The sequence below is a fragment of the Nicotiana sylvestris genome, chromosome 7 (assembly GCF_000393655.2).
Source record: "Nicotiana sylvestris chromosome 7, ASM39365v2, whole genome shotgun sequence".
NCBI lineage: Eukaryota > Viridiplantae > Streptophyta > Magnoliopsida > Solanales > Solanaceae > Nicotiana > Nicotiana sylvestris.
In genome coordinates, this window is record NC_091063.1 from 117,041,218 (window position 1) to 117,058,799 (window position 17,582).

The 17,582-nt window shown below is 41.5% G+C and overlaps 2 protein-coding genes across 2 annotated transcripts; one reads left to right on the forward strand and one right to left on the reverse strand.

Annotated features, from left to right (window-relative positions):
- Nucleotides 1-768: 768 nt before the first annotated feature.
- Nucleotides 769-1,203, reverse strand: LOC138873667 (uncharacterized). Its single transcript, XM_070152144.1, has 2 exons — nucleotides 1,171-1,203; nucleotides 769-1,077 (listed from the first exon to the last, which is right to left on the reverse strand). Exons 1-2 carry the CDS (start codon nucleotides 1,201-1,203, stop codon nucleotides 769-771), a joined length of 342 nt encoding a protein of 113 aa, XP_070008245.1.
- Nucleotides 1,204-16,736: 15,533 nt separating this feature from the next.
- LOC138873668 (uncharacterized) lies at nucleotides 16,737-17,201 on the forward strand. Its single transcript, XM_070152145.1, has one exon. It carries the CDS (start codon nucleotides 16,737-16,739, stop codon nucleotides 17,199-17,201), a length of 465 nt encoding a protein of 154 aa, XP_070008246.1.
- The last annotated feature ends 381 nt before the right edge of the window (nucleotides 17,202-17,582 follow it).

The window sequence follows — 17,582 nt, forward strand, 5'->3', positions numbered from 1 at the left end:
TAAGGAAGGAATTTCTACTCAGTGGGTATGACTGCTTTTGTACCATATACTAACATGTAGGGAGTTTCCCCAATTGATGTGCAGACTGTGGTGTGATATCCCAATAAAGCAAATGAGAGCTTCTCATGCCACTGCTTATGCTTCTCTATCATTTTCCTTAGTATCTTTCTGATATTCTTGTTGGCAACTTCTACGGCTCCGTTCATCTGAGGTCTGTAAGTTGTAGAATTCTTGTGTTTAATTTTGAAGTTTTCACACATGGATTTCATCAAATCATTGTTGATGTTAGAGCCATTATCAGTAATGATTGACTCTGGTCCGAACCGACACATGATGCGGTCGCGGACAAAGTCTGCACAACTTTCTTAGTCACTGCTTTGTATGATGATGCTTCAACCTATTTGTGAAATAATCAATTGCCACTAGAATGAACCTGTGCTCGTTTGATGTGGTGGGCTTGATAGGTCCGATGACATCCATTCCCCAAGCGGCGAACGGCCACGGAGAGCTTGTTGCATTAAGCTCATTTGGGGGCACCTTTATCATGTCTGCATGTATCTGACAGCGATGGCACTTTCAGACATACTGGACGCAGTCCGTTTCCATAGTCATCCAAAAATAACCAGCCTAGAGTATCTTCTTGGCTAAGAAAAAACCGTTCATATGTGGACCACAGGTCCTAGCATGGATTTCCTCTAGTAGCCTGGATGTTACCCTTGCACCGACACACTTTAATAATCCCAAATCAGGAGTCCTCCTATACAGAATTCATCCGCTGTGAAAGAAATTGTTAGATAACCTCCGAAGTGTGCGCTTCTGAGTGGGATTTGCGAGCTCTGGGCATTCTCCTTTTCCCAAGTATTCCTTGATATCATGAAACCAAGGTCTTCCATCCGCTTCTTCCTCGACATGAGCACAGTAAGTTGGATGATCATGAATCTTAACCGGAATAGGATCTATGAAGTTCTTATCTGGATGTTGAATCATAGATGATAGGGCAGCCAATGGATCGGCAAACTCATTCTGGACTCTGGGAACATGCCGGAACTCTGTCTTTGTGAACCCCTTCCTCAACTCCTGTACATGATGCAAATACGGGAGTATCTTGGAGTTCTTAGTAGCCCATTCTTCTCGGACCTGATGTATAAGCAAGTTTGAATCCCCGATTACTAGCAATTCTTGAATGTTCATGTCAATGGCCATCTTGAGCCCTAAGATACAGGCTTCGTACTCGGCCATGTTGTTGGTGCACGGGAATCTGAGTTTGGCGGACACCGGATAATGCTGACCGGTTTCTGATACTAGATATGCTCCTATGCCAACTCCTTTGAAATTTGTTGCGCCATCGAAAACATTCTCCAACCTTCATAGGATTCTACAATGTCTTCTCTATGAAGGATACCTCCTCGTCAGGAAAATACATTTCCAGGGGTTTGTATTCTCCGTCCATGGGATTTTCAGCAAGATGATCCGCCAATGCCTGTCCCTTGACTGCTTTCTGAGTCACATAAACAATGTCAAATTCACTTAACAGAATCTGCCACTTGGCCAGCTTGCCAATGGCATGGGATTTTGAAAGATGTACTTCAATGGATCCATTCTGGATATGAGGTATGTAGTGTAGGCACAAAAGTAGTACCTCAGCTTCTGGGCTACCCAAGTCAGAGCATAACAGGTGTGTTCCAACAGAGAATACTGGGCCTCGTATGGGGTGAACTTCTTGCTAAGATAATAGATGGCCTGCTCCTTCCTCCCCGTTTCATCTTGTTGCCCCAGAACACAACCAAATGCTCCATCCAATACTGCAAGGTAGAGCAATAGAGGTCTGCCCAGCTTGGGCGGGACCAAGACTGGCGGTGTGGACAGGTACTCCTTGATTCTTTCGAAGGCTTTTTGACAGTCGTCAGTCCATTTGGCAGCGACATCCTTCTTCAACATATTAAAGATTGTCTTACAGATGACAGTAGATTGTGCTATAAACCGGCTGATGTAGTTAAGTCTTCCCAATAAACTCATTACGTCTTTCTTGTTCTTTGGCGGTGGCAACTCTTGAATGGCTTTGACCTTTGACGGATCCAGTTCTATTCCTCGGCGACTCACAATGAACCCAAGTAGTTTTCTGACAGGAACCCCAAATGCACATTTTGCGGGATTCAGCTTCAAGTTGTACCTTCTTAGTCTATTGAAGAACTTCCTCAAATCTTCCATGTGATCAGTTACTTTCTTGGACTTGATGATGATGTCATCTACATATACCTCGATCTCCTTGTGTATCATATCATGGAAAATGGTAGCCATGGCCCTCATGTACGTGGCCCCAACATTCTTTAACCCAAACGACATCATCTTATAACAATACATTCCCCACGGCGTAATGAAGGCCGTTTTCTTAGCATCTTCTTCATCCATCTAAATCTGGTGATACCCAGCAAAATAATCAACAAACAACTATAGCTCGTGCTTGGCGCAGTTGTCAATTACAATGTGTATGTTTGGCAATGGGAAGTCATCTTTGGGACTGGCCTGGTTTAGGTCTCGGTAGTCGACACAGACTCTGACCTTCCCATCCTTCTTTGGTACTGGCATGATGTTGGCTTACCATGTTGGATACTCTACTACTCTAAGAACCTTAGCTTTGACTTGCTTGGTGACTTCTTCCTTGATTTTCAAACTCATGTCAGGCTTGAACTTCCTGAGCTTCTGCTTTACCGGTGGGCATGTCGGATCAGTTGGCAACTTGTGCGCCACAATAGATGTACTCAAACCAGTCATGTCGTCATACTACCAGACGAATATGTCCTCATATTCCTTCAGTAATTCTGTGTATTCTTCCTTTTTTGTCGGTGACAAATAAACGCTGATCTGAGTTTCTTTGACATTTTCTGCATCTCCCAGGTTAACAATCTCGGTCTCGTCCAGGTTGGACTTAGGTCTGTTCACAAAATTCTCAACCTCTTTAACAACCTCTTCTGGTATATCATCTTCCTCTGAGTCCGTTTATCGTGTTGTCTCGTTACATATCACAGTCGTTGGTTCATCAAGATAAGTAATAGAAATACTGTAAATAAAGTAAATAAGCGAATGTAATAAGAGTAAAATTCATAAGAAAAAATTGAAATGTTTTGAAAAATTCCATAACTGTTTTGAACATTGAAGATCTTATTGCAAAATTAAAAGGCAAAAGGAAAGTCAACTAGTAAAAATGAAAAATAGTGCATGATGCTTGTTCAACCTTGCTACCCCGAGGATTTTCGGGCTCTGGTGGTTCTAATGGACCAATCGTTCAGGCGCGCTCCTCGTCTCACGACTTGTATGGAAGGTCCTTCCTCCCCCTCCTCCTCGAAAATGACACATCAATCCATGTCATCCTCTTCCAAAAACAAATCCCTTATCACTGCCAGTGCTTCCTCTTCTTTTGACCCATATATAACATCAACTGGCTGGAAAATCTGCTCCAAGCAAGGTATCGGATGCTCTAGTGGATAATAAGGCATGCGCCATGGCGGCGACCATTCATTGAACTCTTTCCAGGTGTACTCATATCCCAGACCGAATGTGGTGCCATGTTTCTTTAGTTTGATAGGCTTAGCGATTCCTTGGAGGTTCTTGTCAAGTCCCTTGCCTGGCTCATATCCGCACCAGTTCAATATGTTTTTGATTTTGTTGTCCCACCATTTATCCTTATTAACGGCGTTGACTCGCTCAATGTGGTGATAGGTTTCTTTGCCTATCTTCCTTCTTCCTCCGATCATTGGGATGGTCTGGAGACTGTATATGGGATTGCTACCATTGCTGTGGATGATCACCTCTTGGTGATTCCACTTAAATTTCACTGCCTGATGTAAGGTTGATGCTACAGCTCCAGCGGCATGAATCCATGTTCGTCCCAGGAGCAAATTGTAACATGCCGGCACGTCTATTACTTGAAAGTTGACATCAAACCAAGTAGGCCCCATCTGTAAACACAGGCTGATTTCCCCAATAGTGGACCTTTGGGAATCGTCGAAGGCTTTGACGTTAATGGCCCCATCTTTGATCTCATGCAGCCCTTTCCCTAATGTTCTGAGTGTTACCAGCGGACAAATGTTGAGGCTGGACCCTCCATCGATCAGGACCCTGGTGATAAAATAATCCTCATATTGCACGGTGATGTGCAATGCCTTGTTATGGCTTAGCCTTTCTGGTGGCAACTCATCTTCATGAAAAGTGATTTTGTGACTCTCCAATACCTGTCCCACCATATTTGCCATTTCTCCTCCGGTGATGTTGCTTGGTACATACGCCTCACTCGGCACCTTCAATAAGGCATTCTTATGTTCGTTAGAACTTTGTAACAGAGCTAAGATAGAGATTTAGGCTGGCGTTTTTTTCAACTGATCAATGACTGAATACTCTTTGGCTTGTATCTTCCTCCAAAGGTCGTCAGGCCCAGCTTCAGTGATGGCTGGCCGTCTAGATGCTTACTTACTCGACTCAGCCAGGTGTTCTGGAGTATAAACCCTGTCGGTCCTTGTCATGCCCTGTACTGCAACTGCTTCTCTGAACTTGGTTTTCCCTTTCCTTCTTGCCTCGGCTGTGTAATTTCATGGTATGGCCTTTGTGTGGAATGGTGTTATGGTTGTCATTGCTACCGGAATGGGCACCCTTGCTTTGGAAGGTAACAAAGTAACCTCAAATAGCACAGGTAACTTTGGGGACCCAAACTCGACCTCGATTGGTGTTGGCGTCTTTGCAGGGGGTGGTGCTTCAAACTCAAGTGGTACAGACATATTCACCTCGGCATCCCCAGAAGGCTGAATCTGGACCACAATCGAGTTAAGGGTGACTGTTGATTTCTTTGGCTCATCGCCTTCTACGATTAATCCGATCGATCCTTTGGGATCCCAATCATCATCTACCTCAATCATGTGAACGCCTCCACTTTTGTGGTCTGGTTGAGGGTTGTTGCAGACGTTCAGAGCAGGCTCTTTTGCCATGATAATCTTGCTGTCAATCAAAGCTTGGATCTTATCCTTCAGAGAACGGCACTCATCAATGGTATGCCCTTTCATGCCGGAATGGTATGCACAAGTTTTGTTTGGGTTAACCCATTGGGAGGGGTTTTCGGGGGTTATGGCAGGTATAGGGGTGACATAACCAGCAACTTTGAGCCTTTCATATAGCTGGTCAATTGGTTCAGCAATGGCGGTATATTGTTTGGGAGGTCTGCAGTCGAAATTTGGTCGGGGTCTAGGAAAGTTTTGGCGAGGGGGAGGTGATTGATAGTGGGCTTGTTGGGTGTTGTAGTCTTGGTAGACGCATACGGGTTAGGAGTATCTGGGTGAAGTAGGTTGATATGTGGGTGGTGGAGGTGATTAGTAAGTAGGTGGTGGAGCTTGGTAAGAGGGCAAGGGTGCTTGGTAATTTGGGGTAGGTTGATATGTGAGTGGAGGCATCAGGTAGGCTTGGTATTTGATAGGTGATTTGGTTCTCTGTGCAACCATCACAGTGCTCACATCCCTCTTCTTGGACGTTCCACCAGACTGTAGAACCTTGTTGGTAGCCTGCAAAGCTTCAAGGTTTGTGACCATGCCACTTTTGATACCTTCCTCGATCCTCTTCCCTAGCTTGATGATGTCAGAAAATTTCTGGCTTTCAATCAGTATTAACCTTTTGTAGTACTGTGGGTATTGAGATCGGACGAAAAACCTGTTCATTTGTTCTTCTTCTAAAGCCGGTCTGACCTTAGCAGCTTCTGATTTCCAATGAGTGGCATATTCTCAGAAAGTCTCCGTAGGTTTCTTCTTTAGGTTCTGGATGTATAACACATCTGGCATATTCTCCGTGTTGAACCTGAACCTGTCCATGAAATCGGACGCCATACTTACCCAATTCGACCACTTCTTCAGGTCTTGGCTAATGTACCAAGACAGAACATCTCCTTTCAGACTTCTCATAAAAAGCTTCATGCGAATGTTTTTGTCCTTCCCTACTCCGACCAGTTTGTCGCACTATGTCCTTAAATGGACTTGGGATCCCCTGTACCATCAAACATTTCGAACTTAGGAGGTTTGTACCCCTCGGGCAGTTCGACATCTGGTTGTATGCAGAGGTCTTCCTAGTTTAATCCCTCGATTCCTTTGCTTCATTCAACACCTTGAACTCGGCTAGTCAACTTCTTGAGTTCTGGGGTCAGGTTCCTGATAAGGGAGTCTTTGTCATCGGACTCAGGTGTTCTTGAGACGGGTGAAATGGAGTGTGGTATGGTTTCCACATAGATGGGGGTGTTAGGGTGAGTGTGGAGATGATCATTTGCGGAATTCACTGGTTTAGGGATGAGTAGCGGGGGTGTTGTTGGAAGTGTGGCAAGTGTTACAATGGTGATGGGGAGCGGGATGGTTTTGTGGTTTCGGGATGTTTTGTGGAGGTGTGGGGTTTTGAGTGTTAGGAAAATTGACATCTAGGGTGGTGAGGGAAAACAACAAGCTTGCCAAATTCTGGACTTGATCAAGTTCCTCCTAAAATTCAGCAGTTTCTGCTCGAGTTGGGATGCACCTTCTTTGGAGACATGAGTACCCTGAGTGATTTCTACCTGTTCAACCGAGTTTTCCTTCCTGATGTTGCTCAAATCTTCCATTTTCCTTTGTTCCTATTTCTGTCGGGACTAGGAGGAGTGAGTGGAGGGCCCTTGGATCTTGTGGAGTATGATGACAATGCCAGAGTGCACGAACTAACCTTTGGGGAGGGGAATAAAACAAAAATAAAAACAAAAAGGTAGCAAGTTAGTGCGGATTATAAGTAAAAGATGTTGCGATATTTAAACACATAGTGAGAGAATATAAACCGTGTCCTAATTTTGGAGCCTCGTTGTGCCCGATGTAGGCTTAGCGACAAGTTGATTTGGAGAACTTATAATGCTAAGTGGCTCATTTTATTGATAAAGATAAGACGAATCCCAAAACGACACTAAAATAGTAGAAGGTAAAATGTCACTAATGACCATTGGCCTTATTACATTTAAAGCAAAAGAAAAGGAATCCTAACTACTTGGTCCTAGAAGGACCTTCCCCAGACTCGGCATCTTTGGCTCCATCGAATAGCTTCACCAGCTCACGAAGTCCCAGCAGCAAGTAGACTCTGGCCAGGTGTCCACCTTCGTTTCCCTCAGCATTCTGGCAGTCCTCGATCCTTTTGAGAAACTTTCTTTCCAGCTCCACTAAACCCCGCTCCAAGTATCCTAATCGCTTGTTGGCACTGACAGCCATGTCTTTCTATTCTTCAATCAGTTTTTGGTTGGCTTCTTGTATCTCCCGGTGCTCGCTTTCATATTCTTGAATCCTCTTACGCAGTTGGTTGTATTTGACCTGTGCTTCTACCTTTTCATCGATGATTCTGTGACCTCAAACAAACCCGGGTTAGCCCAGACCATTGTGATTATCCTCCAACCAGCCTGAATAGTATGGTGTGCAGCTAGCAAGGTATCTGTCGGGCTCGATAGTATTTCTCCCCATGATGATCTTGCAATGCCACATATGCTGAGCTTGGCACTTATAAGGACTGTCATCAGCTTGGAAGTTGGCCCAGAAGTGACTCATCTTGTCAACCCTTGGTATAACCTGCTTCCTACTAGCCTGTCTCATAACTCGGAGAGGGACATAAGGGTATGTTCCTCTCAAATCTATCAGTATCAGAAATGGAGCATCCTTGGATCGGGCAATGAACTCTTCAGTGGGGAACCACTCAAAGATCCATTGTAGATCCTCAGTTAGATTTTCAAATAGCTCCACCCACCCCTTGGCATCTCCTGGCTGAGCAAACATGTTGGGCATGTAGGTCATTCGCCTTGGTTGATGGAAGGCTATATGCTCGTCCCAGTCTATACGCTGAATCTCTTGCCGATATTCACCCCTTTGAAGATGCTCCTAAGCCAGAGTTGGAGTAGCAAGTTGCATCCCTCGAAGTATGGGGCTCCTTGTTGACAATTTTCTAGGGCTTGGTACATCTCTACAATAATCATGGGCACTATGCTGTATGGTTGCCCGCCAATTCCCTCCATTAAGGTCTTGGTGACCATGGCTAGTATGGTATGGATCCTAGCCTTCTTCATAGGAAATACTATCATCCCCAAAAGCAGAACATAAAGACGAAGACCCTTCGATGGATATGTCCTAATGACGTAAGGGCGAACTCATCAGGATAGGTACAGTAGGATTTGCTGTGACCGTACCTCTCGTATAAATAATCAAAGGGAATGTACGACTCCTTCAGGCAAGTTAATTCCGGATTCTTCTTTATACCCATCATCTTAAGAAAACCTCTACCTTTGCAATTCTCTAGCATTAACAAACCCGGAGTCTCCCATGGTATCCCAGCCAGTCCTCCTATTTCCTCTAGTAAGGGTGTCATCTCAATCTCCCCGAAGCGAAACACAGACCTATCGCAATCCCAGAACAGGGTGGCAGCTTCAATAATTTTGTTGTTAGGTTGGATTTCCAGAAGGGAAGGTAAGTTTCCCAAGTATTTTCGGACGAGGGTCTGATCACTGGAATGAAGGTCTTCCCACCAATTTAGCAATTTCGGGTGGATGTTAGTGACCATGCCGAATCTGGAGACTTCGTGCCTCATTTCTACAAAATAAAAGCGTTAGGCCCTTACCCCCGCCGGACTCGACTATTTAACTATCAATAATTGGCATAAGCAACATTTAGCTCTCTAAATAAATTCACAGAACGTGGTAGTGTCCGTTTGTGTTCCAAGGAAACCCAGTGGACTTCGGACAAGGCTATCTTAAAGAGTCATTATGTGGACAACATAACTGACTCAACTAGGTTTTGACAGTGATGCATGCACAATTAAACAGAGTAGGGTTTCTATGAGGTATTAGACTGGTACCCTTGAGCGGACAACTCAAGAGAGAAAGGCATACCATTGATCGACTGGTTTTACCGCAAATACGCTTTTGCCAAATTTACGGGGTAATAATATCGGAAGGGCGCAACCACTCATTATAAGCGTTGCTATGGTATTTTTCTTGGCACGAGTGGAATATGATGTTGAATATGCAGTTACAATAATTAAACAAATTGTCATGTATTTGCACATTCATAAGGTAATAATTACAATAATTGCTCAAAATTACAAAAGTATTAAAGGAAAGCGGTAAAACAAAGCATTAAGAGAAATAAAGAGAAGAAACGAAGAGCCAAGTCAGTTTTCGATGTAGGAGAGCAAATAAATACTTAAAGGCATTAAAGACATTCAAGGAAGCATAAAGTCACAAATAGCATGAAATGGTAAAAGCCTTAAAGAAATCCCCAGCAGAGTCGTCATGTTGTTGCACCCCTTTTTACTCACGAAATCGGGTTTATTACATTTGAGAGGACAACTCGTTCCCTTTTTGGAATTTGGTTTTTTGATTTGAAGAGTCGCCACCTAATGATTAAGTGCATTAGGACACTAGGAAGAATTTGTTTAGAAAAAACAGAGTTTGGGTAAGGGCTAGAAATTATCTCGAGGGGAAGGTGTTAGGCACCCCTCAAGATCCACTAGTATGGTTCTCAGCCATGCTACAATTGAGACTTAAGTACAAACAATAAATAAGCAAATAAGGGTTTCAAATATGAGAGGTTGTCACATTGTGATTGCAAATAAGTTAAAGTTTGAAGAAACAAGGAAGCTGAAATTTGAGAAAAAGGAGTTTTGAAATTTTGAAAGTAATAAAATAAACAAGTAAAGGGAAGGGGGTCCTAGGTTTATAAATAATATGGATCACATCAATGCAATACCCGGTAATCACTCCTCGGAAGAGGGGTTACACGTGGTATTAGCGCACCGGTCATCATATCCATATCTACCCTTTCCCACCTCGTTGGGGTATTAAACGCGGAATGGTTTCGTCTACTTATTGCATGTTAGTACCCGCCTCAATCCTATCAGTCCCGGAGGCATTTGGGACTACTAGTCCTAAAGGGAAGGGAGATTTGGGCTTTGTATGGTTTAAAAGGATAAAATTCTAAAGCGACAAATAAAAACATATAAGGCAGATATGGGAAACACATAACAATTTAAAAGGCTCAGATAGGCCTCCTCACTTAAAGACAGATTGTTTAGCATGTCTTGCAGATACTGGTTATGGTCTGAATTAAACTTAAACGTTAGGGAGGAAGACTGGTCTATTACACATTTCAGATAAGAAACCGGAATCAGATCTGCCTGCTGGTTGGAATTAACAGAGTCTGATTCAATTAGCTAATTTACCTTATATCAAGCTTAGGTGAAACCTATAGGCATGATATCTAAATACGAGAGAAAGATACTAATTTCAGAAGCAGATTAATTAATAGTAGGAACATAAGTTCTGCAAGCGTTTAAGCAATGCTATTACTGATTTTAAACTTATAAGCAAGTTGAGGGATTCAGATTAGTTGCTTATTCCTATAGGCATACTTTCTAAGTGTGACTGATTTTAACCTTTATGAAAATGTAGAAATCCTATAGGCATGGCATCTAAAACGCTGATTTTTTATTATTTAAGCCTATATATCGTTTGCCTAGTGATAGATATGTATGCAGTATTCAGAAACCCTATAGACATGCTTTCTATATGATTGGCAAAATGCAGAATCCTATAGTCATGTTCTCTATATGAGATGCAAAAATGCAAAAGCTATTGATATGATATATATGCAGAACTTATAGGCAGAATTTCTAAGATGCAGAAGTGCAGAAGTTTATAGACAGAATTTCTATATGAAAATGTAGAAGTGTAGAAGTTTATAGACAGGATTTTTATATGAAAATGTAGAAGTGCAGAACCTAAAACGGGATTTCAAAGATGCCGAAATGCAGAACTTGCCATGATTTGCAGAAATAAAGACCTAATGATCATGATATCTACCCTTATGCATACATGAGTACCCCCCTTTTCACTATAAGCCCCCATGAGTTATTACAAATTATTACAACCTAGAATGAAGAAAAGAAAATAAAAATTACATTAGAAAGCTAAAATCCCAACCAATGAGAGCCTGATTCAGACTTCTGTCTGAAGCATGAAGTAAACCAACTCCAAAGATCAAATTCCAAAGCCTTTCTCCTATTTAGGATGAGTCAGAGTTCCCTAAGAGTCTCAAGTGGATTCCGGGCAGTGCTTACACCCAAATATATTGCAGAATTGTATTATAGTGCAGTGTGGAAGGGTCAGCCCTCAAATGTCCAAGTTCAGAGGGAGCTCAAGGTCCCAAAGCAAAGCTCATAGGAAGGGGGCAGAACTTAGAATCTAAGAGAGAGTAAAAGTGCATAGAGGGGACTTTGGGGAAGGCCAAGACAGGCTGGTGGTCATATCCAACAATTAGGAGTGCTGGTATACCCCTAACCAGCCTGTTAGCCACATTGTTTGGGAGTTAGGATCCATTAAAGGATCAGGTCCAGACATGAGCAGCAATTTGGATACTGCCATGCCTGAACCTTAACTCAAAACATAGAAGGGAATAAGGTTATGGGGAAATCACACAGCAACAGATGCAAAGAGAACAACATATTCAATAAAGAACATAAACATCAAATTAGACAAGATTGTTGAAACTGTAAAGAAAACACATAGGGATGAAGCCGAAAGTTAAATTAGAACAAACCAGTTTCGGGGAAATAAGAAGAGAAGAGCAGTAGTAAAGCCAAATTGCAAACACACAGCCAGAAGATTTCAGAAGAGAGTAGAGTGTTGAAAGTGTATTTCGAAATTGAAATTGAAAGTGTTCAATAAGTGTTGAACTCAGGGTCTTAAAGAGTATTTCATTGGAAGTCCTCAAAAGTGCAGAAGGGTCGTGCCCTTTATAGTGCAGAAAGTAAGTAGAAATAGGTAAGAGAATAATTCAGAAATCAATTACACAAGTTCCCCTTCAATTAAGGGATTCTGATTTTAAATGGGTAAAGGATAATTAAGGAAAGAGTTTGATCAAGATCTTTTCCAAAGTAGCACAAGAAGGGTAAATACACAGAAGTTATTTAAGGAAAGAGTTTGATAGCAACACGGTTTGTGCAAATAAGGAAAGACAATCAATCAACAACCAGTAAAAAATCAGAAATTAAGTTTTGGTATGAATGAATCCAACCAGAAAAGGTGAAGAAATGTTTAATTAAAGAAAAATAAGTAACAATCAATCGATCCTTATTAAAAGGAATTATGAATCAATCACAAATCGGCAAAACCTTTTTTGAAGGAAGAATTCATCATATGTAAAGTGCACAGACATGTGAATCAAGAAAGAGTTGTCATGCTAATTAGAAAAGCCTAGCATAGAAAAGTTCAGAGTCAAAGAAGTTCGAGTTCAGTACAAAAACTCAAAATGAGTCTGAGAAACCTAGAATTCCAAAATAGAACCGTAGTCTCAAACACAAGATCGAAACTCGCGAAAAACCCCAAACCCTAGGGTTTTCAACTCGAGTCAGATACAGAGAAAAGAAGACAAATAACAAAAACATGCTCAGAGGTTTTCTTTCAGGGATTCATGTGAAAACAAACAGATAAAATAGCAGGTTCAAGGCAAATAGAATGAAGAACTAATTTGAAGCATAGAGAACACATTATAAGAAAGGTTTGGGACCTAAACAAGTTCAAAAGAGAAAAGAGGTAGTATAAACTTAGTAAAACAGTAGAGGGAACGTGTGTAGAGAGAACTCAAACAAGGTTCAGTAAAAGCAAACAAAAACTTAAGGACTCAGTAGGAGTTGCATACACTAGAAGAACACAAAATACTGGAAAAGGATAGCAAAAGAACATATAGGAAAACACAGCGAGATGAACATGTGAGCATGGTGTAGAAGCATAGTAGAACACAAAGCACGGAAGAATCATGTATAGTAGAAAGAAAGCAGAAGAAAAACACATGTGTGGTAGAAAAGAAACATACGAACATAGTATAGACAAATACACATAAATAAAAGAAAAGGAATAATCAGAAAGACATTTTGAAACTTTTTCAGAAATTCTAAATCGAAGAGAAGTAATTTTTGAAAAAAAATTAGGGAAAACATTTAAGAACTCAAGTAGAGAACATACATAGCATAGATTTTTAAAAAATAATCAGAGAGAACCTCGAGTAGCTAGGGTTTCAGAGAAACCCTAGAATGAGAAAGGCTTGGAAAAGTCCTATCTTGAGTCGGAGAGGTTAGAACCAGGCTCAAAATGCTTCGGATGTGCCGGAGCAAGGCCGGAAAGGTCTCAAAATCATGGATCTAAGAGGATCTGAACGGACACCATTGAGGTCAGACCTCAAAACTTCTAACCCCAAACGTTTGAGAGTGGAGGGAGGTGAGTACAGGCCATCCATGGCCTGTGAAGCCATAGATTCCGGTGAGGTTATGGTCGGAGAGGATGAGAGAGGCTAGGGTTCCAGGGAACCTTCGAGAGAGTTTGAGAGAGGAGAGTATTCAAAGGCGGCTGAGAGATGGAAATGAGGGGATTAGGGTAGGGTCGGTGGATTAAGAATGGTAAGGGGTGATCGTGGTCGTTGATCAAAACGATCAATGGCCTGGATTAAAAGGAAGACCGGGCAGGTTGGATAAACGGGTTAAGGGGTTGGGTTGAAATTGAAATTGGGTCGGTCCAATTGGGGGTTAAGATTGTGTCAATTGGGGGCTAAAATTAAAATGTAATGGGGCTACAATTGAAACGAAATGAGGCTAAAATTTACATAGCCAGTTTTTCCCTTTTATTTTACAAAAATAGTAAAAATGATTTTGAAAATAAATTAAAAGTACCGAATAAGAAAATAATATATAAATATTAATTTAAAAATACTGGAACCAATTTTATGATTATAAAAATGCTATTAAATCTTGAAGTAGGCTAGAATTTCAATTATATGCAATTTAGCTTTAAAAATACCAAATAAATTTGTAAAAATATATAAAAATTAACTTAACTATATTTTGGTATAAATATGGGAATAAAATAAATTATTCACCAAAATTGATGATTTTGGGAGTAATTACTGATTTTGTACTGCTAAAATGAACAATAAATTGGTTTTAAAAATTGGAAAAAATACTAAAACACTTGGGCATGCTTATATATGCGTACATATGTTATTTAGTATTTTGTACATATGAAAAATATATAGGAAAAAATTGGGTATCAACACCGTATTTTGGCCATGTCATGCTAGGAACGCTCGATATAAGGGAAAGTGGAGTCCAACTATTTGATCTATCCTGATAGGTTCTGAACCACACCGGGGTACCAAGCGATGGCTGCATAATCAAAAGAAGATCACTTTTCAGAAGGGGGTGAAAGGGCAATAAAATATGCTCGAGGTAGGGGCACTTACGATTTATATTCCATTCCTCCGGGAATGGCATCCTATTAGCCGGAGTGATGTCCGAAGTTCTCACTCGAACAAACTGGCTCATCTACCCCCGATCCTTGTCCTCATCCATGCTAAAAAAGAACGACCTCGCAGATCGAAGGTGAAGATTGATCAAACCCCAGAAGAGACGAGGGTTGTATAATCTAAACAAGTGATTAAGGGTGTAGGTCATACCCTCGACCTGGTTGGAAAAGTATCAGAGCATATAAACGATCCTCTAGAAAGAAGTATAAATCTAACCGAGTGTCACTCGGTACTTATGGCAGAAGTTGAGAATCACCGGATCTATTGACAGGGAAGAAGGATCCGAAGAATCTACGGGACCTAGGGTAAATGGGTATGTATACATGTTGAGGAAGCCAGCTTTGTGGTCTACTATGCTTTCCTCAGAATTGGGGATCTCTACTAACATTGCCTCCTCCCATCGACAGTCTTCCTTCACTCTGTTCGTATTGGTCACCACGCTGATGTATCGAGACACATGCTCACATCGGCCTGGTGTTGAAGGGGATTTTCGATAGAGAAATCGGATATAGTATCAAATTGGGTAGGAGTACATTGCTCGACAGTTGGGGGTATTTTTGGTTTACCCCTGGATGGGTGAGATGAAGAAGTAGCACCCTCTTTCTGAGGTACCATTCAAGAGGTCCTAGCCATGACTATAAAAAAGGTTTCTAAGAAAGAAAATATGAAGGCAAGTGCAGAAGGGAGAAGAATATAGAAGATGGTGAACTTAGCTCTAGAAATTTGAAGATGCTATAAAAGTGTGAATAACAAAATGGTTGAGGTATTTATAGAAGCCATATGGGCAGCGTTTGGGAAGCAGAAAGGCCGAACCAATAACGGTTCATGGGCTTCTCGATAGTCGTGTTGACAGCGACTCATGCGCAGCCTTTGAGTCATGGCATTTAATATTCTAATGGACTGACATCATTATGGTAGTATATAAGAGGCAAGATTTTAAAACTATTTCTTATCGTTTTTATTCTAAGAAACGTGAGGACTATTTGTATACGGTAAAAAATAGAGAGTCCGATTTTATGATCATTATGGCACTTCGTAGAGACCGGCCCCAGAAGGCTCGAGGCTCAGCCCGGGGTTCGACCCCAAGGGCTCTCAATGATTGACCTCTAGGCTGTGCAAATCAATGGCTATGATGGACAAACGGGAAGTTCCCAAGGCATGTGATTGAAGCTGACTAAGTCTATTAGGCTAGTTCAAGCCTGTACCGTGGCATGACATCCAGCCTCGAATCCTTGTAATAAATGCGCCTGTACTATGTTGGGATCCCCCTCCTACATAAAGAGAACCCTAGTCATTTTGTAAGGGGGACAAGATGCAACATTCAATACAAGAACATTCTCTGCTCTCTAACTTAAACACATTCTCCCTTGATTCTATTATTTACATTTATTTTGTTTCATTAATTTTTCTTCATTTATTACCTATTATTGATCGTAAAGATCTCTTATCAAAGCTCCTAGAATTGTTAGACCTTCATCGGCCGGTCACTACCTAACGCTTAGCTCGATCTTGAGGCCCTATATAGGCCAGCTCGAGGCCCCGATTCTCAGCCCCTTGGTTTGCTTAAACACACTACCTTCAAGCTCTTATCTTATTTTCTAGTCTCACACTTAGCATCTATGGCCTAACAACTAGCATAAAAACAAATCACGTATTCGTAAAACCATAAAATCAAATTTAATTGTGATTACCATTTAAAAGGTAAAGAATATTATCAGTTCAGTTTCAACTTTCAGTTATAATGTTGCCTTACATACTTGGTACATTATTTCGTACTGACGTCCCTTTTGTCGGGGACATTGCATTTCATGCCTGCAAGTCTTTATTGATAGTTGGACAGACCTCCTAGCAAACAGAGTCAAACATCAGCTTGGTTGGTAAGCTCCACTTCCTCGCAGTTACCACTTCAAGACCTTGGAGTCAATTTTATATATACATATTAGATGGGTAGGTCGAGGCTCTGTCCCGACCATGGTACAATTCAGTTATCTCTAGAGGCTTGTAGACGAGTCCTGTATAGTTTGTATATTAGTAGATGTTCATGGCGGCCTCGTCAGCCTCTACAGTTATATATATATATATATGAGCTTTTGGGTATGTTTACCCTCAGATAAAAGAGATGATATTTTCATATGATTCAGAATATGGCCTTACGGCCTAAGTTATGGGTTACCCCTCCAGAGTTCACAGTTACAGAGTGGTAAGCTCAGGCCGAGTATGGCACCGGGTGCCGGCCACGCCTCGTCAAGTTCAGGGCATGACGTGTATACGCCTATTGGGGATTCTATTATGGTGGATCGAGTTTATTGATCATGTGTGCTTACCATCTATGCTTGTAAGACGAGGGTAAACTTCATATTATTAGATATGGTGGTTTTTGATGTGATCTTGGGTATGGATTGGTTATCTTTGTACCATGTTATTCTTGATTTTCATGTTATGATCTTGACACCAGCGATACCGGGGTTGCTGAGGCTGGAGTGGAAGGGCTCTCTTGGTTGCACTCCTAGTACTGTCAGTTTATTCTTGAAGGCTCAACGGATGGTTGAGAAGGGATGTTTGGCGTATCCAAATTTTGTTAGAGATGTTAGTACTGATACTCTTACTATTGAGTCAGTTCCAGTAGTGAGCGAGTTTCCAGATGTATTTCCAGCAGACCTACCGGGCATGCCACCCGATACGGATATTAATTTCGGCATTGATTTGGCATCGGGCATGCGGCCTATCTTTATTCCTCCGTATCGTATGGCTCCAGCGGAGTTGGAGGAATTGAAGGAACACTTGCAAGAGTTGTTAGATAAGGGGTTCATCAGACCTAGTATTTCACCTTGAGGTGTGCCGGTGTTGTTCGTTAAGAAGGATGGGTCTATGTGATTTGTATTCACTATCGACAATTGAACAAAGTGACTATCGAGAATAAGTACCCACTGCCACTCATTGATGATTTGTTTGATTACCTTCAGGGTGCCAGGGTGTTCCCAAAGATTTATTTGAGGTTGGTGTAAGGGACCAAATTTGGCAACTATGATAGTCATCGAATAGGACGAGGAACGAGGTTATCACGATGCAACGTTTGATCGTCATTGTAATGAAGGACGACAATCAAGAGCAGTCGGTCAAAATAAGATGTCAACGGAAGTGCAAACTTACTAAGAGATAGTAAGAAGATTCTTTTCAGATATTCTTTATGATTGTACTTTTTAGGGTTTCATG